Source organism: Suricata suricatta, chromosome 1 (genome assembly GCF_006229205.1).
Source record: "Suricata suricatta isolate VVHF042 chromosome 1, meerkat_22Aug2017_6uvM2_HiC, whole genome shotgun sequence".
In the NCBI taxonomy this organism is placed as follows: Eukaryota; Metazoa; Chordata; class Mammalia; order Carnivora; family Herpestidae; genus Suricata; species Suricata suricatta.
Genome location: NC_043700.1, coordinates 182,923,175 through 182,949,579, shown reverse-complemented (window position 1 = coordinate 182,949,579; position 26,405 = coordinate 182,923,175). Strand labels below are relative to the sequence as shown.

The 26,405-nt window shown below is 42.2% G+C and overlaps 1 protein-coding gene and 1 non-coding gene across 2 annotated transcripts in view; one reads left to right on the top strand and one right to left on the bottom strand.

The window, feature by feature from the left end:
• Positions 1-26,405, bottom strand: part of PROM1 (prominin 1) — a 113,639-nt gene that overhangs the window by 33,283 nt on the left and 53,951 nt on the right. The window contains exons 5-11 of the mRNA XM_029948490.1: positions 24,564-24,769; positions 15,788-15,796; positions 15,072-15,192; positions 12,702-12,765; positions 11,180-11,269; positions 4,430-4,647; positions 2,596-2,670 (exon numbers count right to left, since the gene is read on the bottom strand). Of these exons, the coding sequence (XP_029804350.1) occupies positions 2,596-2,670; positions 4,430-4,647; positions 11,180-11,269; positions 12,702-12,765; positions 15,072-15,192; positions 15,788-15,796; positions 24,564-24,769 (783 nt within the window). The remainder of the gene's footprint in view (positions 1-2,595; positions 2,671-4,429; positions 4,648-11,179; positions 11,270-12,701; positions 12,766-15,071; positions 15,193-15,787; positions 15,797-24,563; positions 24,770-26,405) is intronic.
• Positions 7,036-7,225, top strand: LOC115303810. Its single transcript, XR_003914251.1, has one exon. It is a non-coding gene; the product is annotated as a U2 spliceosomal RNA (small nuclear RNA).

Sequence of the window (26,405 nt, the reverse complement as noted above, 5' to 3'; positions counted from 1 at the left end):
TCTTTAAAGACGATTTTCTTTACATTGTATCCATGGAAGGTCCCGTTGAAAGTTTTTTTACTTAAAATTTTATTTTAATGTTTCTTTATTTTCGAGAGAGAGGAAAGAGCATGGGAGGGGAAAAGGCACAGAGGGAAAAACAGAATCTGAAGCAGGCTCCAGGCTCCAAGCTGTCAGCACAGACCCCGACGCGGGGCTCGAACTCACCAACCATGAGATAATGACCTGAGCTGAAGTTGGATGCCCAACCAACTGAGCCAGTCAGGCGCCCCAAAGGTTTTATTACTGTTAAGTTTTTATCTTATTTATACTAGCGTTTCTTAATCAGGGGCAATTTTGCCCTCCAGGTGAGTTCTGGCAATGTTTGGAAACATTCTGGTTATCACAACTGCGGCACTGTGTGAGCAGGGTCCCCTACAGCGCACAAGACAGCCCCCAAGACAGAGAACTATCCAGCCCAACTGTCCACAGTGCTGAGGTTCAGAAACCCTGACCTGTACAGTGTACCGTGTGCAGATAGAAAGTGAATTATACCCAAACTGGAATTATTCCAACACTGGAATTGCAATTATGAAACAAAACTGTAGATCTCATCTTACAGAAAACAGTAATGTCCCAAAACACAGCTTTTAGAGAATATAAATTGTAGTGAGGCTCCTGTGAAAACAAAAACAGCCACACCAAGCTCTGTCATTTTTAGGCTAAATCTGTGACAGAAAGATGTCATTACTTCCATCCAAGTAGCTTAACTAAATATACAGCTTTTCTTCTGGAAGAGGTTTAATTTGTGTTTCTTAACTGTCTGATGGTGTTTTTAGCCAACTGCCGGGGAACACGGTATCGACTGCAACTTGTTATAGACTGGATGTCTGTCCATCTCTCCCCATCCCCAACATCGTATGTTGAAATCCTAACCCCCAACGTGAGTAATGGTATTAGGAGGTGGGGCTTTTGGGAGGTGATTCAGTCATGAGGTGAAACCCCATGGATGGGATTAGTGCCTTTATAGAAGGGACCTCAAACAGCTGTCTCCACCACGTGAAGATACAATGAGAAAACAGCTGTCTGAAACCTGGAAGGGTCTCACCAGAAGTTGATCATGCTGGCCCCAGATCTTGGACATCCAGCTGCCAGAACTGTGAGGAACAAATTTCTCTTGTTTAGAAGACACCTCGCCTATGATATTCTCCTACAGCAGTCCACTCTAAGTTACGGACTTTGTAAGATTTATGGTGCCAGCAAGTTTCCAGTTTAACCTAGAAACATTGATGCCAAAAGAAGAACAACCACCACTTTTGTTTCCTCAACGATGACAAAGCTCAGAGTCTGTTTGGATTACTGTCCACCTGACCTTCTACATTTATCTGCATTTGGACTTGTTGAGGCCACCCACTGTAAGAGGCTTTATGGCCAGAAGGGGCCTTACAGATCTCCTCGTTCAATTCATTTGTGAAATGAGGGGACACCAGGACACAATGACCAAGAGTTTTGAATGACTTGTTAAGGGTACACTTAACTTCCTCAGTAGATGAGTGTTTAACAAATACCTGACGATCCTCTTATACCCTGTGCTAAGAGCCACAGAGGCAAGAATAAAACTATTCTCTCCATTTCTTGCCGGTCCCAGGCACTCTTGTTGAATCATAATCTACAAAGAAATATTTATTGTGCACTCAATACACAGGCTGAATAAATAGCAATAACTGGTAGGCTACTGGGGAAATGATGATGCTCTAGACCCACATGGTCCCTGCCATTTTCAGGGTTTACACTCCAGTGGGACAATAGAGACATTAAAGCAGTAATTATAGTTTGGAGGAGCTTAACAAAAAATATCTACTGTGCTGTAAGAATGTATTAAAAAGAGTTTGACTTGGTCAAGATGCCCAGAAAAGGCGTCATTAAGACAGTGATACTGAGGGGTGCCTGGATGGCTCAGTTGGTTAAGTGTCCAGCTTTGGCTCAGGTCATGATCTCATGGTTTGGGAATTTAACCCCCGGGTTGGAGTTCACACAGCTCAGAGTCTGGAGCCTGCTTGGAATTCTGTATCTCCCTCTTTCTTTGTCCCTCCCCTAGTCGCATTGTCTGTCTGTCTGTCTGTCTGTCTCTCTCTCTCTCTCTCTCTCTCTCTCTCTCTCAAAAAGAAATAAACATAAAAAAATAAAAAAAGAAAGAAAGACATACTGAATGATTTAAGTAATTAGTATTTAGTAGTCTAAGTAACACAGTTACTTAGGAGAAAGGAGAGAGTGGCAGGCATAGCTCACAGCATGTGCAAATGTGCAGAAGGAGGAGGAGACGATAGCAAGAGGGCTGACTCCCAACACAGGGGAGGGACTTGCTCAGAGTCAGTATTGGGTTAAGCACCACTCCCAGCAAATTCTGAATCCCAGGAAGGCAAGATCCAAATTTTCCAAAGTTGAATGAGCAAAATTCAACTGGAGGATAACAGTTCATATCTTTCTTGGCAATCCCTTTCCAAAATTTCACTGTTTTTTTGTGGTTACCTGTTTTCTTACGTACTTGTCTAGTCCTTAAAATGATGTAAAATAAACTGCTATATAAACTACTGTATTTCCCTCCAAAATACATACCTGTTGGACCAGGCTGGACAAATTTGTTTGAAGAATATCATTAATCTTCTCAATTGGCTTATCCAAAGATGGGAGCTAAAATTTGTAAGACAAAACATAAGGCAACATTATTTGTCATAAAAAGGGAGTCATCTTATATGCAAATCCCAAAGTCTCTATATTATAAGGTATGATTTAAGTTTCTTTTGAACAATAGAATATTTGTTGGGGGGAAATACATTTAGCTGAGGGTGGCCTCTATAAGCATTAAGTGTTAGATGTTTGGAGGGCTCCTATTGCAGTTAACTCAAAATGCAGGAAAGAAATTTAACACAGAGTGAATATGGGTGACCTCACAATTTCAGGTACTGAATACGATTGAACAAAGTCATAAACAACTTTTTAAAAAACATGCTTAAAAATAATACAGGCAATGGTTATACTGGTGAGTGGTCTGGAATAAAGTTTTCATTACAGCATCATACATGGGTTTAAAGTGTTCTGTCTCTCACCAATACTGAGGCAAGCATCATGAACCTCCTGACACGATGTACTGAGAAGGACACAATATCACTCCACTGGCAAACATGGGTGACTCAAATCTAATCATGAGGGAACACCAGGTAAACTTAAACTGTGGGTCCTTCTATAAAACAAATGGCCTGCAGTCTTCAAAAATGTCAATGTTATAAAAAGAAGAAGATAGGCTGGGAACTGTCCAAGATTGAAGGACCTAAACAGACATGACAAGTAAAGACCAGGTGTGACTCTGGACTGGAGAAAGAAAAACAGTTGTAAAGTCAGTTTTTTAGAAAAATCCACAAAATTTGAATATAAACCATAGACTAGTCAGTAGTCTTGGATCAGCATTACATGTCCTAATTTTGATAATTGTAAAAAGGTTGTGTGCCATTAGGAAATGCACAGAAATATTTAGGAGTAAAAGGACATATTGTCCACAACTTATCACCAGATAATTAAGAAAAACACAAGATGCATGATATTTTATATGTATATATGATAATATGAGTACACGGTAAATACACAGATGGATAAACAAAAAAAATATAAGGAAGCAAATAGAGAAAAATGCTGGCAATTGGTGAGTCTGGGTAAAGGGTGCAGAGGTTCCTCCTACCATCCTCACAAATTTTATGCATGTCTAAGAGGACATCAAACTAAAAAGTTACCCCCCACAAAAGACTCGAGCTCAAACAATTTAAATGCAAGTGAAAAATCCCAGGCTCTGAAAAACTATTCAGTGGTGACCACAGTGATGCTGGTAGATATGTAGACACAGAGGCTGAAGGTGAAGAGTCTGCATAATATTGACCCATGAAATAGGAAGGTGAGAAGACTATATTTTATATATTAAATATTACTTTATAAAAAATGTGGTATATATAGACCACTATCCTGATAAATTAAAAATCATAAGTAGATGTGATTATTTTATCTATATCTTGGGATTTTATATTTTCAAGATGCTCAAAATTCTTTTTTTCCCTAATTTTCTCTTCGGAATAGGGAGGATTACTTCTATTTATATATATATGGTTGATGTACTAGGCATGTCATTTGAAAATGTATTTTAATTTTTAAAGGTCTACAAAAACACAGTCTGCTTTCTTTTTTCTTTTTAAAGACGAATCTGTTCTCATAGGTTCCATCAAATCAATTACCTAGAACACTTACAACAGGGTTTCCCATTATTCTTTCTCTCCTGCTGCAGCCATGCCTATGTGGTAATTGGATAACCAGGACAGGGTGACAGAGACCCAGGCCACTGTGCACCCACACCGAGTCCTACACAGCTGTCCCAATGACACTGTCCGTAGCAGGGTCCCCTCCTCACCTGACCCATGTTGGTATTATCATCCAGTTGGCTTAGAGATGTTCTGATGTTGTTGCAAGTGGCAGTCGCTGAAGGTACAGAGCACATGGGGTCATTGAGTGATCGCTCCAGGTCCCTTTTAACATCACTCAGGCTGGTGTTAAGTTGTGCACTTGACTTTCTCAGCTCCTTTAAGGTATTGTTCACATTCAATAGTGTTTCTCTCGTCTCTTTGATTTCTGTGGGAACACAACTTGCTTAGAACAGAGGTACCCACTTGGCTGGCAATGGCAAAATTCTTCCTCATCTACCACCTTAAGGAACTTAAGGTGAACTTATGGATGACAATGGATGGTGACCAGATGAGGCTGAGAGGGGAATCCAGGGACATGGTTGGCCTCCTCGGCCAGCAACTCCCACCAGCTCAGCTTTCCCACTTGCACCTTTCTCACCTCTTTCAGACAAAAAGAAAGAACCAGAACCAACCCAGGAACACAATAGGGCATGTGGGTGTAAGATTAACTGGCTGGCACAGGAGAAGAAATGGCAGGAAAAGGGGTTCTGGTCCCGATAAGCCAGCATCTTCAACCGGAGCAGTTTTAACACACATAAAAACCAATCATGCCCAGACATATCTTTGCTATGTATATTCAAATAGCTGGAATCAAACACAGAGCAACAGTTTAAGGGCGTGGTTTTGGATTCAGGCAGGCTTAGGGGAAGATCCCAGCTTTGCTATTTTCTGCTCACCAGAAACCAATTCCTGAATGTTCTTTAGCAAGCTCCCCATCTGAAAATGGTGAAACCACCACCACCACCATCATCATGAAAGGTGGGGCTTAGATGGATCAGATGGGACTCCTCCATGGCAGTGAGTCCATTTCTTGTCTTTGGGGAGAGACACATTCCTGTATCAGGAAATCTTTGATAAATGTTTGCTATCCTGGTTTTCCTGAGCCACAGAGCTCTGTATTCATGGCCAGGGAGGTAGCAAATTACAACTCTTTTTTATAAGGACTTAACGCCACAGCAGTGAAAGATGAGAAGTTTAAAGTAAATTGCTCTTCTTCTAAGCAAGCGCATCTTCCAGGCTCCCAGAACAGATGGCAAAAGCATCAAGCCATAGTTGGATGTTGCAAAGAAAAGTGTGAATGGTTTTCCCAACTTTCTCTGGCAACCACATAAAACATTGAGTGTTAAAACCACACATGCACATGTACACACATACACACGGGCACTCACATGCACACTCAAACACCTGCACACACTTTAATGTTTTGTGTTGTGGGATTCTGAGGTCTCATCCCAGTTCTGTTATCACCTTGTTAAAGCACCTTTAGCAAATTCTTTCACCTCTGGGGACCTCAGTTTGCTCATCTGTAAGTTGGGAAGCTGGGTGGGTCACCTCATGGTTATTAAGAGAGTCTGTGATTCTAGTCTATGTCCCAGCAGATCTGCCTTCAGGAGACGGCATTGCCCATCACCCAAGATGGCACTGTATCCTGACTTTGATGATGTACCCTGAGACCTGGAGAGGCTGCCAGGATTTGACTATATGATCACTGGCCACAAATTCTGTCATCTTCTCTAGATATAAAATCTTAAAAAAAAACTTTAATGTATATTTTTGAGAGGGGGGAGAGAGAGAGCGAGTGAGCATGAGTGTGGAAGGGGCAGAGAGAGGGAGACACAGAATCCGAAACAGGCTCCAGACCCTGAACTGTCAGCACAGAGCCTAACATGGGGCTCAAACTCTTGAACCGTGAGATCATGACCTGAGCTGAAGTCGGACACTTAGCCAACTGAGCCACCCAGGCACCCTTCTAGGTATAAAATCTTGACCTCTGCTTCAATCTTTTGAATTTTCATCCAGTCATATCTCAACATTATTTGAGATATAATAATATTTAAGACTTGGTCAAAGAGTCACTGGGTGTCAGTTTTTCACCCCTTGCACATACTTCCCAGGATTTCTAGCAAAGCATGGCTCATCGTAGAGGCTCAATGAATGTCTACCATAATAAAACAAGAAACAAAGAACAGAGCTGCAGCTAAAAACATATGACAGAATGCAAAAGAGTGTGCCAAAATACACTTCACATCACACGACACACACCTCACATTTTAATGTGCTTTACCTCTCATAGTCCTTTCCATTTAATGATAAGGTAAATTTTTGAGGCAAGAAATAAACAATAACCTAAAATGATGGGTAATAAAAGAAATTGATGGTCCAGAATATGTGTGTCCATTTAAGTGCAGTCTATAGACATTCTGGATTATGGGCACTATTCTGTCATACCCAAGAAAGACTCAGAAGTAATAAATACACATTTTTTCCAAAGGCCTCAAAGTATTTTATGTCTATAAAATATCTACTGGGTCCAGGAGTCATTCCAGACCTAGCAAGATCATGCATATTATGCATCTGAAGTCAATGGAAAGATATTTCAGATTTTGATTTTGGTTAATTAGCATTTTACCAGCTCATAGCACATTTCCTTTGTAGGTCCTGATCTGAAGCTCAAATAAGATTTACACAAATCAATATGCATGTTTCTGCTCTCTGCAAAACCACTAAACACATAAAACTGCAAAGAAATTTAAGCAAAAAACATAGTCAAAGCATCGCTTCTCAGCCTTTTGGCTAAGATCTGGTGTAGCATCTGTTCTTAGCACTTCCCTATCAGATCTGTCTCTATCCAAGGGTAAGAGATTAAATGGATTTCTGGAGCAGCAAGATGGAAGAAGCGTTGCCTCCCTCTACTCCACGCATCGACCTGGTACTGCATCACCTCCAGGAACGGTGACCCCTCAAGGACAAAAAAGTATTGTCAAAGCGGTTTACTAAGCATATTTTTAAAAGCTCTGACAACACCAGAGGCTAAACTTTAATTTACTAAGACTGTCTGAAAGAAAAATAAAACTTTTTAACACTACTGCAGGAAGCACTCGCGAGAAAAATAATATCTGCTTTAATTGCTTTTAATCCAAAGAGAATTCTAATTCAAACATTGAAGATTGGGCAAATCATGGGCCAAAAGTAAAGGCACATGCCAAGCACATTGCATTATTTGTATATTTTTGCACAGAATTTACCATCACGTAATTCTGGAGCTGAAGGAGATCTTGGAAGACCGATTTTCCAAATGCCTGGCATCAGCCTGTGGCCACAGCGTACTTGAACTCCAGATTCCTAACTCCTCTTCCAGAGTTACTCTGTGCTGTTTTGTCATGAACAGTACAGAAACACACTACATCTTCACGTTCTCACGTGCACCTAAATGCCATCTAGTGCAGACCAGGCATCGGACTCCTGACTATAAATCACAGGCTTCATAGTCAGACCTGCATCTGGATCCCAATCCACTGCTTCCCAGATACCTGGTCTTAAACAAGTTTTATCATCTCTGAGCCTTACTGTCTTGAGTTGCTAAAGTAGACAACTATACCCATCAAACAGAACTCTTGGGAGCTCTAAGAGGATTTAGGAAAAGCACATGGTATGCGGCAGGCCCTCAGCACTCAAAAGTGTTCTAAATATTATTTTATAGCCAATCATTTCTAAAAAAAAAACTTGCTGTGGACTTTGGTGGTTGACATCTCGGAAGCCATGTCACCAGTCTTCTATGCTACAGCAGACTTGTGTTTGGATAACATGGGTCCCACCTCTAGCTTCAGGAGTGGGCCCTGACTACTTCCAGCCAAGTCATTTCCTCCTGTGTGGCACTGGTCCACAGATGGTCATGGAACCCCAGAGGGCCCAACTGGAGGGAAATCTGGTTGAGGAGGAGGAGCGATATGGCTGGTGTCAGCCCTCTTACAGCTACAAGGGGGAGTTTGCATTTGAATGATATAGACATTGTAGAGAACAGCTGGGTACAGAGAATCTCACCACCAGATCAAGCCTTACCTGAAGCCGGCAGATATCAGTTACACGAGCAAATAATCCACTTACTTGAAGGCCAAATAGAGATAGATTTTCTATACGTGTCAAGGAAATGACACATAAGTACTCAAGAGATGTTAAAATAAGACAAGAGAGATGACGGGAGGCATCTGATTATCGATGTCACAGAGTCAGCCCAAATCATCATTAATCCATTGGCGAAGTGCAGACACATGAGGCTCTGATGAGGGGATGTGGCTGATCACCAGCAAGAGCGAGGCCAGAGATGTGGGAAGTGGAAGGTCAGCGTTATCCAGGAGTGGTGCTTCTCCCGGGGAGGGAATGAGGAGCCACCAGGCCCTTTCCTCCTTTCACAGTCCGATCCTGGAGGTGAGATAATACCGCCTACTAACCACAGGACGGGGCAAGGGCATGAAGGCTCCTTGACAGTGTTGAACCCCTGAATCCACGAACTTTGGAACTGCCATACCTCCAATGTCTTGTCCTGTGTAATATGTTCCCTGTTAAGTGACTTCAAGGATCTTTGACATTGATACCACATCAATGGCACCTCCCAAACATCTCTAAGTGTAAGAACTGCCTGCAAATTCCCAAAGCAAATGAAAACAGCCATGCCCTGATTTCAATAGACAGATATATCCATAAAGCACATCGAGGGCAACTAAAAAATATCAAATGATTAGAGACATTAAAAGTAAAAGATCAGGAAGCTTGTGAAGTCAAAAGGAGTTGCCTAGCAACTGAGGCAGGACTATGAGAGAATAGAATCCATTTTCGACTCCAAGACCAGTGAAGTTACAGGATTTTAAACTTAGAAAATTAAGGTAAGGTCTTCAGGCCTTTATACGTTTCAGAAATAAGAATCTGCTCCAGGCCGGACACTGTGCTGGGTTATCTCCAGACACAAGTTAGGAGAATAGAGACATGAACAACATCAACAGGTCTTGCCCTGAAGGAGCTCGTTGCTTATGAAAGGTAGGGGGGAGGGCAGGGGGCGATGCTGTAAATATACAGATGAGCTGTGTGTTTAGGGTCCCAAGGTAAGGAGCAAAATTAGGAGACTGTTATGCTCTGTTATGGGAAAAGGAGGAGGTGAAGCGTGAGGGGAAGCTTGCAGAGAACAGAACACTTAGCTGTGGTTTGCTAGGAAGTAAGACGGTGTCGGGAAGATCCTATGGCATTTACCCAGGGAAAGCACGTGCAGTACAAGGGTACAGGAGGGAACAACGCCTTTGGAGACCCACAGTAGAAAACACACTGAGTTTCATGACTTGGAATGGAAGGTTTGGGGGCTGGAGAGTCGAGATGGAAAGTGATTGGAATGATTGGCAGAGGCCAGGTTTGGAAGGAAGGAAGGAGGGAAGGAAGGAAGGAAGGAAGGAACAGAGACAGGGAGTGGGGGAGGGAGGAAAGAAGAAAGGGGCTACAAGTAAAACTCTAAGAAAGGAAAGCAGGAGGCATGGATGGATGTTTGCAGTCACATTCCTTCTCTGGACCTCCGTTTCCTTGCTTTGGCAGGACATGGCTGGTGATGGTGAGAACAGGGGTTAAGATGGGGCGTCTAAGGCGTCACCAGCAGGGGTGCACTTTCAGTTGCGGGCAGATGCTTTGGAGGGCCAAGGAGCGAGCAAGAAAAGACTGATCAGTTGTTTAAAACCAATCTTATCAATTCCTGGCCGGTTCTGAACGTCACCCTGTTTCCATACATCATCTGAGTCTTTGAACTTAAGTGGGGGTGGCAGGGAAGAATGCTAAAACGAATGGGCATAATTTTCCAACTACCCTGTTCCTTCCTTTGTGGCCTGTCTTCTCAGGAATACTGGCTCATAACAGTCATATTCACGGTGCCCAAATTACAAATGTGGCATGTAGGTGACATTGTCCTCTCCATCAAATACTTAGCACAGACATCTCAACATTTGGAATGGTCTAGGAGAGCTTTGATTCATTGCAATTTGAATACGTAGTTTCTTCAAATTAGTCGATCTGTTCACTTACATCATTCCCTGTGGTGTCTTAAGAAACAGGTTCTTGTTTCCCAAAAGTTGTTTTTTTCCAGGGAAATGGAAAGAGCAATCAATACACACACACACACACACACACACACACACACACACACACACACACCTGTCTGCCCGCCCTCTGCCCTGCCCTAGACCTAAAATTCTCTAGGCTGCTCACCTTCTATAGCAAGAGCCGACAAGCTTTTTCTGTAAAGGGGCAGAGAATAAATAGTTTAGGCTTTGTGAGCCACGGGTCGCTGCTGCAAATGTTCAACTTTGCTGTCAGCCACAGTGTGAAAGCTGCCAGAGATGCCACCTAACCAGAGGAGCGTGGCTGCCTTCCAAGAACTGTATTTACAAAAACAGGTGGCAGGTTCCTATCCGATTCTGCTGCTGTTATTTCAAAGGACGTTGAGGTAATGAATACAACCCCTCTGGCACAAGCTTTCTTTTTATATAGACTTTTTTTCTTACATTTATTTATTTTTTGAAAGATAGAACGAGACAGAGCATGAGCCGGGAGGGTCAGAGAGAGAAGGATACACAGAATCTGAAGCAGGCTCCAGGTTCTGAGCTGTCAGCACAGAGCCTAACACGGGGCTCGAACCCATGAACCGTGAGATCATGACCTGAGCCGAAGTCTGATGCTTAACCGACTGAGCCACCCAGGGGCCCCATCTGGCACAAGCTTTTTAAACAAACCAACCAACAAGCCACACCATTGCCATGGTGTGTGCCTGGACCTGGCCTGTTGGCATGCCCGCATTCAGGGAAAACGAGAAAAGAAGAGCGTGATCCTGGGAAGCTGGAGATTTCCAGTGGGAATATTCTCTCGCCCATTTCTGTCACGGGGCTTACCTTCCGCCATAGCCTTGATGTCATCCAGCACAGGGATCACTTTAGGTCTCAGCTGTTTCTGAATTCCGCCTCCTAGCAATGATTTAACATCTAAATTCCAAGAATTAGAAGGGGCTATGAGGGTGGGATCCACGAATTTCTGCCCCCGCCCCTCTCTTTACCAGCATTCTCCTCCCCGCCCCCACCCCGCGGGATTTCCTTCCCTGGAAAGTCATCTGTGGCCTCTCCTGCCCTGAAAGCCCTTTTTTCATCCTCCACCCCATCGAGGTGTTGATTCTTGCAAAGATTTCTTCACATTATTAAAAGTTCCCACGCTCGCAGGTCCCATACCTGCGGACTCGGTATTTAAACACGCAGGTGTCCCCAGCTTTCTGGAAGTTCACATTATGCATCTTTAGCTTTTATGAAAGACTTAAGTTGGTACCAGATTTCATTAAGGTAAAGGATTTTTGCTTTGATGAAAAAAGAGGAAAAATGAAAAAAAAAAAAGTCGCTCATTGCTGGTTTTGCAGCAAGATGACCCAGAGACAAGAGTGGCGCCCCCCAGGGCCTTTCGTGGGAACCACACCCAGCATCTCAGGCTCAAGCGCCAGAGTTCCGAGCCCTGTCTGTTAGCATCTGGACTGTATCTCCATCAGCTGTATGCATCCATTAGCGAGAGGTGTCCCATGGTATCAGGAAAGCCTAAATGAGGTGATTTTGGGGGTCTACGAAAGCTCAAGAAGTTTTCCGTATAAATTAATGGCGATTGTTTCTTTGCTTTATGCCATTTTTGGTTTATAAAAGTAATAAAAGTACTCACAAGAGTGCTCAGCTTTCAGTTAGCGGTTAGTATGGGCAGGGGAGGGAGGAGAACCTGTACTAGAAACATGTTTATGAAGTTGAGAATTGCAACTGTATCTTTAATCTCTCTAGCAAGGCCAGGATTACCCAAAGATGGCACTACCCACGTTTTGAGTTGGGTAATTAGTTGTGGGAGTTGTCCTGTGTGTTGCAGGATGTTGGGAAGTATCCCTGGCTGCTACTGCCCCCCACCCTCACTGTAGGGACAACCAGAATGTCTCCAGATGTCACACGTTGCCTAGAGGGTAAACCAGCCCTGGGTAAGAACCACTGAGCCAGGCTGTGCAGGAACTCCTCGTGGACATGCAGGGACTACCATTGCCTGCCCCTCAATTTCTGGCGCCCAATGGTTTCTTTAGGGAGCCCATTGCTTTCTCTAACAGTGGACCTGACAGAGGCCCATCTCCTCTGTCACAAGAGGAATGAAGAACAAACACTTCTGACTACAGAAAGCAAAAAGATTTTTACAATAAAGGCTGGACTTTACTCATTGGGTAACAAACTGCAAATTGTCTATCACTCTAGGGAATTGTTCTGTTTTGCCCCAGCTTTCCTGAAGAAGTTGTAGACACGGCATATTCACCCCGTAGCCTGTGTTTCATGGGAGATGGCCATCGCATCTTCTAGCAAAGCAAACAAACAAACAAAGGAATTTGAGGCAATTTTAAGTCTTACTCACTATCCAGATCTGAGAATGCCTTTTCCTTAGTGGTGCTGTATTGGCTCAGGATGTAGCTGATTTGCTAAAAAAAAAAAAAAAAAAAAAAAAAAAGGGGGGGGGAAGAAGAAAAGAAAAAGAAAGCAGGTTCTTAAAGATGCTTATATGTTCTGATACCCAGACTTCCTAATAACACTCCAAAATGCATTAGTTCAAAAAACATGATTTATACGTTCTCCTGATGTCTGGGGATTGGTTATGTGGAGAGTCTGGATGGGGCCGGCTTGGCTGGGGACAAATGGGCCCCTCTCCTGACCTGGCCTCTCGTCTTCCAAGCGGCCAGCCTGGGTGTCTTCACACGAGGGTCCTGGCAGCAGCCAGGGAAGGAGAGCGGACGCTGCATGGTCTCTGGGAGCTTGAGGCTAGTGTCACGTGCACTGCACTCTTTTTGCCACAGCAAGTCACAGGCACAGACCAGATTCAAAGGGTTGGAAACAGATCCACCTCTTTTATTTATGTTTATTTTTGAGAGAGACAGAGTGCAAGCGGGGGAGGGACAGAGAGAGACAGACACAGAATCCGAAGCAGGCTTCAGACTCTGAGCTGTCAGCACAGAGCCTGACACAGGGGCTCGAACCTACATACTGTGAGATCATGACCTGAGCCAAAGTCAGATGTTTAACAGACTGAGCCACCTGAGTGCCCCACAGATCCACCTCTTTAAGGGAGGAACTAAAAAGAATTTGACGCCATTTGTAATCTACTGCACTAGGACCATTCATTTCATTCAGTGGCTACTACTGAGCTGGCCTGGGCTGCTTACTCTTCTGTGTAGTGTGTTTTAGCAGACCTGCTTCCTCTACCCTCCACGACACCGGGCATTACTATTATTTTTTTTAAATTTTAATGTTTATTTATTTTTGAGAGACAGACAGACAGACAGCGTGTGAACAGGGGAGGGGCAGAGAGAGACACACAGAATCCGAAGGAGGCTCCAGGCTGTGACCTGTGCCTCCAGGCACAGAGCCTGATACAGGACTCGAACTCATGAACTGTGAGATCATGACGTGAGCTGAAGTCAGATGCTTAACTGACTGAGCCAGCCAGGTGCCTCTAGTTCCAACTACATTTTAAAAAACTGGCCCAATATTTAATGTTAGTACTGTTTGGGATATGATAAACTTAGAGAGCATGTCTCTGTGTGAAAAGACCCGTGAATCCTGCTGAGCTCTGATCAGTGAATCAACAGGAAGGCAGCCTTCTGCACACTGAGGTACCCAGGAGCTCAGCATCAATCATTTGGGCTGTTTTCTGCTCATATATTTTTAAAAACAACATCTTTGTACAAGCAAGATATTAATATGCTTCTGGGATACAGAAAAAAATGTGCCTTCCAGCCATCCTGTTCCCGGTCTCCCCAAAACAACTTCTGAGTGTGCATGCGTGTGTGCATGTATGTGTCTCATTGTCCCCTACCCAAGGAATTCTACACACTTATACAGATATTAGGGGATGGGTGTTTATAAAGGAGAAAAGTTGCATGACAAGAGTAACTCCACACAAATGGCAGGTATTGCCAAAGGGAGAGGACAGTGGAACCCAAAGATTTTTCTTTTTTAAAAAATCACGGGTGCCTGGGTGGCTCAGTCAGTTAAGTGGCCGACTTCAGCTCAGCTCATGATCTCATAGCTCGTGGGTTTGAGCCCCGTGTATGGTTCTGTACTGACAGATCAGAGCCTGGAACCTGCTTCTGATTCTGTGTCTCCCTCTCTCTCTGCTTCTCCCCTGCTCACACTCTGTCTCTCTCTCTCAAAAATAAATAAGCATTAAAAAAATCTTTTTTAAATCATGAAACCCTTAGTTAAGCAGCTTTATAATAAGTACTGTAATCTTATGTTATACCGTAAAATAGTAAAAGATTTTTAAGTTTATTTATTTATTTTGGGGGAGAGAGAGACAGCATGAGTAGGAGAGGGGTAGAGAGAGAGGGCGAGAGAGAATCCCAAGCAGCCTCTGCCCTGTCAACACAGCCCAACGTGAGGCTGGAACCCACAAAATCATGAGATCACGACTTGAGGTGAAACCAAGAATTGGACGCTTAACTGACTGAGCCACTCAGGTGCCCCCATTATGCCTTAAAATAAAATGAAATAAATAAAATAATAATGATACCGGTTCTGAAATGATGCTTTTATACTCTTTTGAACGTCACTCGCTGGGCCTTTATTTCCTCATCTATAAAATTAAACAATAGCGCTTGTCTACACTCATTTACTGGGTCATTACTCATTTACTCATCTCTAGATGTCCAAAGGAGATCCCAAAATACATACAGGGACTCCGAGAGGCCCACACACAAAGCATCACGGGATCTACAGCTGTGGTTTTTACCGCTGGAGCTCCGTTCATGAGCGTTCTCAAGTCTTTGAAGTTGCTGTCTGCCAGTTTCCTTGTCCTTTCGATCTGGGTCCTCAGGTGGTGATTTGCCACAAAACCATAGATGATACCGAGGCTGCACGAAATGGAGAAGAGAAAAGCATTTACTGTGTGACCCGTGGTCTCCTGGCCAGGCACAGAGCAGCTCTGTAGATGGTAGGGGAGCAAGGCTTCTGAGCAGAGGCCCCAGGACGGTGGGACCCTCCTCCCCACCAGGCCCTCTTTCCCTGCCACAGCCTTCCCACCAAGATCCCATAATCCAACATGTGGGCCATAAAACAAGACTCAGCCCTCTCCGAGGAGATGCATACCCATTTAAGATATGCTGTTCTGTTGAATATGAAATCTTATAAATGGAACAACGTTCCCAAGAAATCATGGAGGAAACAGAAGGAACAAAAGTTATAAGGCAGCGTGCATCACATAGTCCCATTCCTGCACATACGTGACCATGGCGGCCATTGCTGCACACACGACCATGGTAGCCGTTCCTGCACACACGTGACCATGGCGGCCATTGCTGCACACACGACCATGGTAGCCATTCCTGCACACACGTGACCATGGCGGCCATTGCTGCACACACGACCATGGTAGCCATTCCTGCACACACGTGACCATGGCGGTACATCCTCCTGCGCAGCACGCACATAAACGCCTCCCATGCATACCTCTGCTCCCTCCAAAGAAGACATTCAGGAAAAATAGAAAAATGATAAGAATGTTTTGCGTTTTTTCATGTTTTTGGTCTCTCTAATTGTCTCTATTAGTTTTATCGAATAGGTTGAAAAGAAACAGGAGTTACTTTAGTATTAAAATGCCCCCTGAGAAGCTGTAAACAAAGCATACATAGTGTGCCATTGTATTTTATATAATGTACAACATCAAGAAAATGATGGCGCTAGAACTCAGTGGTTCTCTATGCGGAGGGGTGGCTAACGACATCACCCGCACCTCACAACAGAAAAGCTGACGCCTATTTCCTTGTGATATGGATGCTCCCGTCCAGGTAAAATAGATTTCAATAAAGAGTTTAAAAAACACTGAGAGGTATCACACATGGAAAGCTACTCTACATGAAAATTAAAAGCAGAGTTTTCATGTCATCTAAAAGGTGCGTTTAATCAGTTAAGGGCTCTTAATACGAACTAGTTACTAACAATCTCCTGACTTAAGTTAATTTGACCAGCTGGTTCTTGTGTCAAAGCCTTCCAACATTAAAATGTTGCATCAAGAATTGGGAATTACTAAGGCCCTTCTGGATTTAGCCACTAGATGGCAGCAAGGAGTTACATAAACACGACTGTATTCAACCTACAGAAATGGACCACAAAATCTTTTGTTTGTAGCCATCCAATGAAAGGTGTGGATAGGTTTCTAGAACAAAGTTTTGCAAATAACAAGCAAACTTTGTGGCCAAGTCCCTGTTTTTGTACACAAATTCCCTTGTTCTCAGGCAAATTTTCAGTCTTGAGAAATGAGGATAGTCACCCTATTTATAGTCACAATTCATTCCAAACAGTATTGGCTCATTGCTGGTCTTACCTAAAACATATTTTCCCTGAGCGGTATTACACAGGTACATTATGTTTTCCAAACGAATCCAAAAAAAGTCTGTATACACAGTGTTGAATAATATTTCTTATGGTTAACAAGTTGGCATGGAGTGTGTGCTAGAGTAGGAACATGAGACTTGAGTTCTGGTCCCATTGTCACCACTACTCACACTGTGGGAGCTTGAGAAAGTCACTTTCCTTCTCTGAACCTCAGCTGGTCTTGCAAAACTGAAAATTAAATTGGACAAGTGCTTCTCTTGCTGCAAAGCAGAGGGTCAGTGGATATCTACAAGTTCCCCCAAGACCTTTTTAAGGTTTGGGTTCCTACTGATGGTAATTTCAAAAAATGGATATTAACAATAGTCTGCACTATTTGGAAGGCACCCATGCTAACTACTATACCACCAACGCCAGTCTGTGCCATTTGTAATGATCACTTTATAATCCATCTTTGCCAGTCTTAAGTCTGCCTTGGTATTTATGAGGCAGGCAATATAGCATATAATTAATAGTTATTAAATGGTGCACTCATGCCAAATGAGGTCAAATGACCCAGTGAGAGGACTTTGGAGGAGTGTGGACAGAAATAGAAAGAAAAAAGTTGGGTTGTAACAATGCACCTGCATCTGTATTTACTGTGTCCAATTTCAAACATCCCATCTCCCATCCAAGTACTAACCAAGCCCGACCCTGCTTAGCTTCCGAGATCAGAAGAGATTGGGCGCGTTCAGGGTGGTATGGCCGTAGACTCAAACATCCCATCTCATGATGAGTCAGGGCCACCTGAACACACCTGCCCACCCCAGCATTTCATGCTGGGGGCCCCTTGCTGTCTCTCCCCAGCATGTCCACATTGTCATTCATCATGCTCCAGAATGATTTTGTCATATAAGAAGGCATAATGAACTTGAGAAATAAACAACAGGTCCAAGTCCACTTGGCTTTCACTGAACCCCCCAGGTAGAAGAAGAATCTTCTGGTCTTGAACTCCCTTCCTGAGCTCCCTTCCTGAGATTCTGGTGGGCCTTTTCTCACTTTATCCTCTATTTTGCCCTGTATTTCTACCTGTATTTAATTTCCCCAGAAAGAGGTGGGAACTGTTTCTTTGTCGACTTTGGGTGAATGATGGTCCACCGTGGGGTGCTCAGTGAAAGTGGGTTTAAAGACAGGGCTTTGTTTCACTTGATCCATTTAGAAGATTAGCCATATGTTAGGAGTGTCTTGGTCATAAACTGTGTTCCTTCACTGAATAAATGCCTTTACTCAAAAGATCATCAATCAGTAAAATGAAATGCAATACAACTTTGCAATACAATACTGAATTTCAATGCGACATATTTAAAAAGTCCCACATTTCTGCCAATCAATTATGGAGCCAATTAAAATGAAAGCATTGATCTTTTTAAAAAAAAAAAAACTGTCTACAGTTTGAATAAAATTTAGCAAGTTTCAGAGCTGATTTTCAGACCCATAACACATTGTAAATCTTTGGCAAATTTAAATGCCTACACAGACAGGCAGAAAGCACGAAGGGCAGAATGCATGATATGAACCGCTAGGCATTGGTGGGGGGTCGCGGATGGGGGTGGAGGCAGATGCTCTGCCCTGCCAGACTTTTCACTTATTCAGAAAAATCTGGAAATCTGGATTCTTATGTAAAATTCTCCTCTTTAAAATATTACCAACTAAAGGATGCCTGGATTGTTCAGTCAGTTAAGCCTCTGTCTCTTGGTTTCCACTCCAGTCACGGTATTACGGTTCATAAGTTCAAGACCTGAGTGGGGCTCTGCACTGACAGCACGGAGCCTGCTTTGGTTTCTCTCTCCCTGTCTCTCTGCCCCTCCTCCACTTGCATTGTCTCTGTCTCTCTCAAAATAAATAAAAAGACTATTAAAAATAAAATTTTACCTACTAATTAGAGGAATAAAACTCTACTAAGCAGACCAACTGACGATCTCCATTTGCAATCTCTAATTTAAAACTCTTATTTAAGAATGCTACATGGCAATGAGAAAGAATGAAATCTGACCATTTGTAGCCACGTGGATGGAACTTGAGGGTGTCATGCTAAGTGAAATAAGTCAGGCAGAGAAAGACAGATACCATATGTTTTCACTCATATGTGGAACAGGAGAAACTTAACAGAGGACTATAGGGGAGGGAAAGGGGAAAAATAGTTAAGTAGAGGGAGGGAGACAAACCATAAGAGACTTTTAAATACTGAGAACAAATTGAGGGTTGATGAGGGGTAGGGGAGAAGGGAAGATGCGTGATGGTCATGGAGGAGGGCACTTGTCAGGATGCGCACTGGGTGTTACATGGAAGCCAACTTGACAGTAAACTATAAAAAAATAAAACTCTTATTTAAACACAAATAGAGAGTAAAGAAGTTATGCTTTTGTTGTCCTTGATTTAGAAAGTCCTCATTACTCAATATATTTTGTTTTATTTTTTTTGTTTATTTTTCTCGTTTGAGAGAGAGCACATGTGTGTGAGTGGGGGAGGGGGGAGAGAGAGAGAGCGAGCGAGAGAGAGAGAGAGAGAGAGAGAGAGAGAGAGAGAATCTTAGTGGGCTCTATGCCCAGCTTGGACCCCGACGTGGGGCTTGATTCTATGATCCTGGGCTCATGACCTGAGCTGAAACCGAGAGTTGGACACTCATTGACTGAGTCATCCAGGAGCCTCCTCAATATATTTTTTAAGTAGAAAAAAAATCACATGAATGTTTTTTTAAAACAACTGTCAGCCAACTATTAGAGTAGGAGAACACTGAGGGAATTGCCTCACACAAAAAGGGAATAAAATTTGAACGACTATCAGGAATCTGGCATTTGACATAAAAAATATTAAGAACATGTGCTTTTCTGCAGTACAACATGATCTCTTGAATTTTTTAGCCAGAGATAGGAATTTTAATTTTTAAGGCAGATTAATATTACATACTCTATATTGTATTATGGACAGACCAACATATACACTTAAAAGTAAAGACTTGAGGCATTTGGGTGGCTCAGTCGGTTAAGCGTCCGACTTCAGCTCAGGTCATGATCTCACCACTCGTGGGTTCGAGCCCCGTGTCAGGCTCTGTGCTGACAGCTCAGAGCCTGAAGCTTCCTGTATTCTGTGTCTCCCTCTCTCTCTGTCCCTCCCCCACTCACACACTCTCTGTCTCTCAAAAATGAATAAATGTTAAAAAAAATTTTTTAAGTAAATACTTAAAGGTTTTAAAACCTGAATATACCCCTTTAAAATTTGTAGCAAATTTTCTACCAATTTCCACTGACTTACTGAAATTAGTCAATAATCACCTAAATAAATGCTTTCAGTCTATAACTGATATCTTATTTTTTAAAGATAGTTTTTTAATTTTAATTTTAAACAACTATCTCTCTCATTCACATTAAGAAAGTCTCGCGATTTTCAGGCATGCTAGCTCTGTTTCTTTTCTAGAAACGTATGGCCTTCAAGCCAGGAATTGACCATCACAATCCCAATAAAAAAAATAAAATTTGAAAATAGCCATCTTCCTGAAAGAGACTGGAATTCAATTTTCACCATGGCAGTTGGCAAAAGCTAATTTGCTGTACTCAGAAACTTAGAAATATACTGGAAAAATAAATATGGCTCTTTGTTCCTTTTTCGTTATTGTCCATACCTTTTGGAATTCTGAAAAATGCAGCAATGACAAAGTGCAAAAGAAAGAAGGGCGAGGAAACTTGGCTTTTTCTGAAGTAAGACACATCTGCTTAAACAGTCTACAGTGAGAGGTGGAAATTCAATCTTCTGCTGATGGTCAAACAGACTTACATAAACATATGTCAACGTCTATGAATTCGAACATTCCACTGCTGCCGTTGGAAAAGCTCAGAGAGAGACCATGACCGCATATATTCCATACATACTAGGGGACCTTTCTCCTTAACACCTATGCCTTTCTCAGTTAAAGCAAAAAGATTTCATTTGTTTTAAATTTAAACAAATGGATGGATGAAAAACAAAAGGACTCAAGACGAATTTAAAAATCAACGTCAGTATTAATTTTGATGTAGTATGACGGCACAAAATAAAATTGATCCTGATAAAAGGCAAGTAGACGGCTCTAGGTGTACATAAAATCATATCCAAAAAATGGAAAAATTAAAAGATTAAGAAAAATCCTATCCAAAGATTATTTACCAAAAGGATCCAATCTCTTGAGGTCATTGTAAGTCAGAAGCAACTATCTCCTTTTCCTTCTCTTTCTGCCTCCTAGCTTTATTGACATTCATTTCCCTCTTATTTTTATCTAATATGATTTCATGGACATACTTCTCCTTTCTAATTGTAACAGAAATCTTCACTTCCCCTTGGTCTTTAATCTCTTTGGCTAGCTCTGATTACTTTGCAAAGAATATACAGCGAGTATTCGACTCATGATGTTGAAAATACTTGCAGACCAACAGAGGTTTCAAAAGAAAGACATCATGATCGTGATTCTAAATTTTAAATTTCCAGCCAAGAAGTTTAAACTTCTAGTGTGAATTTAAGGTGAACTAAATAATCTCAAATACTACTCTTTTTTAGAGCTGTTTATAAAATTCATATAAAATTCAACGTATTCTGTAAATTTTGTTTTAAATTTGTCACTTGGCCTCAAATAGGTGACCAATTTTGTTTTAATTATATTGAAATTTGAGGTTATGGTTTTTAACTTAATAAGTCTTACTTGGGTGGGGAAAAAATCTAAATTGAATGCATAGGAGGCTGTAAAATCACAGCATGTATTTTTTCAAAGAATTTTCTAAACTAAAATATCTCTGGGAGAAAAAAATGTATCTAAATTTGTTTGATGGATCTGAGTTTTGAAGAAAAAAATTGTAGCATTCATTTCATATATAAATGAAAGTCAAGTTTATTTCCAACTTTGTAGCTTTATTGTTTCTTATATTTTGGTATTTTAAACATAATGTAAAGTATTCAAACAGTTCTGGGGGAAGTGTAACATATATGACACATAATTATACATAATGTAAATAAAAGCCCAATTTAAAAACAGAAACCCAGGGAAGGAAATGTAAGACAAAAACAGAGAGGGAGGCAAGCCATAAGAGGCTCTAAAATACAGAGAACAAACTGAGGGTTGCTGGAGGGCAGGGTTGGGGGGGATGGGTTAAATGGGTGATGGGCACCAAGGAGGGCATTTGTTGGAATGAGCACTGGGTGTTATATGTAAGTGATGAATCACTAAAGTCTACTCCTGAAACCATCAGTACACTATATATTAACTAACTTGCTTTTTAAAAAAACAAAAATAAAAATAGAAACCCAATATAGAATATGTATTTCATTTCAAAAAATTGGAAAGTCCATTATTACATATGCAAACATTTATCTGGGTAAATAGGTAACGACATGCAACAAAGAATTTTCCTGAAATTGTATCACATGTATTTGTATCAAGTGAAAACTATTAACTATTAAGTAATCAAGTGAACAAGAAATCCTAAGGGTGAGTCTTTTCAGATGACACTTTGTCACATGAGCCTCATCTTGGATGTTCAGGGTATGCCTCTACCGAGGGAGAAGCATGGCTGTCCAAGTCTCCGGATGAATGAAGGATGGAAGTGTTAGGCTTGAAAGAAATGCACAATGATCTCTGCTGGGCCTGACGTCTCTTTGGACTGCAACTAACACTGGTGGTTGGGGAGGAGGTAACCACTCCCACGGCTGTTAAGGTTCGTGCATTCCTGAAAAGACTTCAGACACAAAGCAGACAGACTGGTGTCTGAAGTCACCATTGACCTGATCTCAAGCTGTTCTTCAGAATTCAATGTGCAGAAACAAACTATTTACAGAGAGAGTTGGGGAGACAGACAGAGAGACAGAGAAGAGAAAACAAAAATAACTCCCTGCTGGTCAAACAAGGGTGCATGAAATTAGCAATGCATTCACTTGGGTCCTGTTTGCACGAAGACTTTTAGATCTGTTATTTAACTATCTGCAGCAAAAGTGTGTCTTTGTCTAAAAAAATGACTGCCCTGGAGTCAGTGGTAATGCACTGGCTTTTGCTTTTTGTGGAGATTTTTTTTTTGGTTGTTCAAGTTTTATTTTTGGTGCAGTCAAGTCAGTAGGGTAATACCTGAATCATGGTAGATAATTCAAAAAAGGCAAAAGAATATCGATGTGCCATGAGAAGTGATTTCCTTCCTACCCTCCACAATCACCAAGGTTCCTTTCCAGGGGCAGCCACCACGTCAGTCTTGGCAAGCTTACTACAGATGCTCTGTGTAAATAACCAAGTATTTGTGTCTCTCTGCTCCTTTGTTTTTGTCATGGGCGCCATGTTGTATATATGCAGCATCTGCAAGCTGCTTCTGTCAATTCATCTGTCTTGGGGATTGGTTCATATCAACACATCGAGAGCTGTCCAGTCCCTCCCAATAGGTATACTGCCTTCGTTGTTTTTTTTTTTAAGTTTATTTATTTATTTTGAAAGAGAAAGCATGAGTTGGGGAGGGGCAGAGAGAGAGGAAGAGATAGCAAGAGAGAATCCCAAGGAGGCCCTGCACTGTCAGCATGGAGCCTGATTCAGGACTCGAACCCAGGAACCATGAGACCATGACCTGAGCCAAAGTCCAACGCTTAACCAACTGAGCCACCCAGACGTCCCTAGGTATACTGCTTTCCAATGAATGATCACCTCAAAGCATATGTCTTACTGGGACCCACTATGGCCACACTTGAAGAACGTTTCTTCTTGGATTTACATCTAAAACATCAGCTGGTAGACCAGCTTAAATTGTTCTGCTTAATTATGCTTTCTGCTTAAATTCCCGAATATCAGTGATTTCGTGAAACCGGAAAAATCTTACAGCTTCCGAGCAAATGCAGTGCTTGGAGAAAACAGTGAGAAGGAGGCTGACTGCTGGTCCTCACAGTCTCTGTGCCTCCTTGGAACCTAGCACTATTCACGTCATAAGCACTTCGGTCACTAAATGTCATGACGTTCATTGGTTGAATGAATGAGGAAATGGGCCACCATGACCAAATATTGCAACCAGGGGGCCCCTAACATGAAGCACGTTCTTTAGCCAAGGATTCTGATTTGGACTTGGCGAAATACTATCTTAAGAGCAGTGTACTCCTGATCTGTCAGGCAGTTGGAAAGCTTATGGGAGCAGAAGGGAGTGTAGAAGAAACACATCCTAAGTCATGAAGTGTGTTCCAGGTCTCAGCACAGGGTAGCAGCTGCACTGCGAATTCAGGAAAACTGGGTTTATTATTAGAAAGTTAATTCTGTTCTACAGTGTTCTCACCTTCCCCGATTCGGGGACTGTACCCATCCTTCAGGATCCCTTTGAATGCACAGATCAACAAGCAAATGCTCTGCCTTCTGCAGGCTGCCTGTCTCGAAGCAGCTATTGAAGGAAGGAGCTGTTAGGGAGCTTGGGTGGCTCAGTCAGTTGGGCGTCCGACTTCGGCTCAAGTCATGATCTCTTGAGTTGGAGCACGTCGGGCTCCATGCTGACAGCTCAGAGCCTGGAATCTGCTTTGGATTCTATGTCTCCCTCTCTCTCTGCCTTTTCCTGCTCATGCTCTGTCTCTCAAAAATAAATAAACATTAAAAACTTTTTTTGAAAAGAAAGGAACTGTTGTTCTGGTGGGTCAATGCTTTCTGCAGGCCAAGATTTATCAGCTTGTCTTTGACATGAACAAGAACCAAAGGGTTGCCCTGAGGACAACCCTAACTTCTGGTTACGGTGACATTGTGTTGAACCATCCTGGACAAACATATTTGCCCTCTTCTGTTTTATGGGGGTGTTGTGGTGGTGGTTGTTTTGTTTTAAATGCATGAGCTGAGCAGTTCAAGCACCCCAAAACACAATCAGCTGTCCTCCAAGATTCTACTCACCTTATAAATATAGAAATCACCAAGAGGCAGACGGCGAAACACTTCCTCTGGTAGGGCCCATTCTTCTTCTGGCGCTGGTGCATCTCTCCACCGCACTTGTTACAGCAACGACACAGACCAAAGCAGAACCCTACCAGAGGCATCAGAATGATAAAGAGCAGTCCCAGCACAGCACAGATGATGACCCCGATTTCATAGTAGATAATCTGCAAGTCAAACAAAAGAAACAGCATGTCCTCTAACACAAAATAATGAGTAGAACATTCCACAGTGTACCTGTTTCATTTTTTTAACCTATTTGTCAGCGTGAGTTGAATCTTAATGTGTGTGTGTGTGTGTGTGTGTGTGTGTGTGTGTATCTGTGTGTGTGTGTGTGTTTCCATCTTGATACTCCTTCTTGAAACAGAAGTAACAGAGGGGAGCTTGGGTGGCTCAGTCACTTAAGCAGTTAAGCATCTGACTTTGGCTCAGGTCATGATTTCACCATTCATGAGTTCAAGCCCCTTGTTGGGCTCTGTGCTGACAGCTCAGAGTCTGGAGCCTGCTTTGGATTCTCTCTCTCTCTCTGCCACCCCCCTGCTCACGCTCTGTCTCTCTCTCTAGAAAATAAACATTAAAAATTTTTTTTAAAAAGAAGTAACAGAGATCGGAGTTATTGAAATATGGAACCAAGCCATTACTATCTTCTTTCTACTCACAGTAAAATGTCCAAATGCAGGGTCAAGTTGCAAATGGCTTACTTAAACCACAAGGGTATTTTGTTTGTTTTTAAGCAGTGTAACAAATTTTGGCAGAAATACTTACATTATGAATAATCTACATGAAAAGATGCTTTTCAACAGAAAGATAGGACCAGTGAAAGTTATTAAGGATTCAAAGCAGTTGGGATCGGATCAATTAACGACACATTCATAGTTAGAAAAAGATCCGGAATATATCTAAATTTAGGAAAAAGGCTCAGACTTTCTGAGTCAGACATGCTGATCACCAGACACTCACTGTGTTTTCCCTCTCTGTATGCTGGTAGTAATAATATACACCTTGCAAGGCCATTTTCAACATTACAGATAATGTCTGATCAATGATGATGTGTCAGGAGAAGAATGTGGCCCAGAGTAGACATTTAATAAACAGTCTTTTCATGCCACACGGGAGGCTGGGCTTGTCAGCCCATGTCTCGGACGGTTCCCTACGTTTCTGGGAACCAGCACGTCTTCTAGATACAATCACGTGACCTAAATATATTTTGATAATCACTGCTGGCTTTATTCTGGGATAAAAAAAGTTAATGCAACCAGATGACAAAACTTGAGCTTATTCCAAGTCATGTATACAGTTACTCATGTTTCCATAAAGCAAGACATTTTTTAAAGCATGACAATTCCAGGCTGGCTGCTTACAACTAGTGGGCCAGCTAGCCAGCAACAGACTGACGCCAAGCTGAGCGAAGTATAAGAAAGCATAAATGTTGTTCCTAGAAATGAACGTGAGGTCTTAGCACTGAACTGAGAGTCAGAAGACCTGCTTTAAATTATACAGGGGGCTTCTGGTTCCCTAAATTGGAATTAGCATTAATGTCATAAGCATATTGTGAGGGTCAGAACATTAAATGATTTAACGTGAAAACAGCCAGCCCAGTTCCCAGCGCACAGCAAACATTCAATCAGTGTTCGTTAAGTGTGTGGACAAATGCTGGAGAGTACTGGTGTGCACATGGCACCGAATATTATCTACTTTGAGATGAAGGGTAAAATGCTAAAACGTAAAAGTGGCTGAATTTTGGTGTTTTATCAAGTACATGCTCCCACTTAAACTAAGCCCTAACTCATGGCCGCAGAGAGT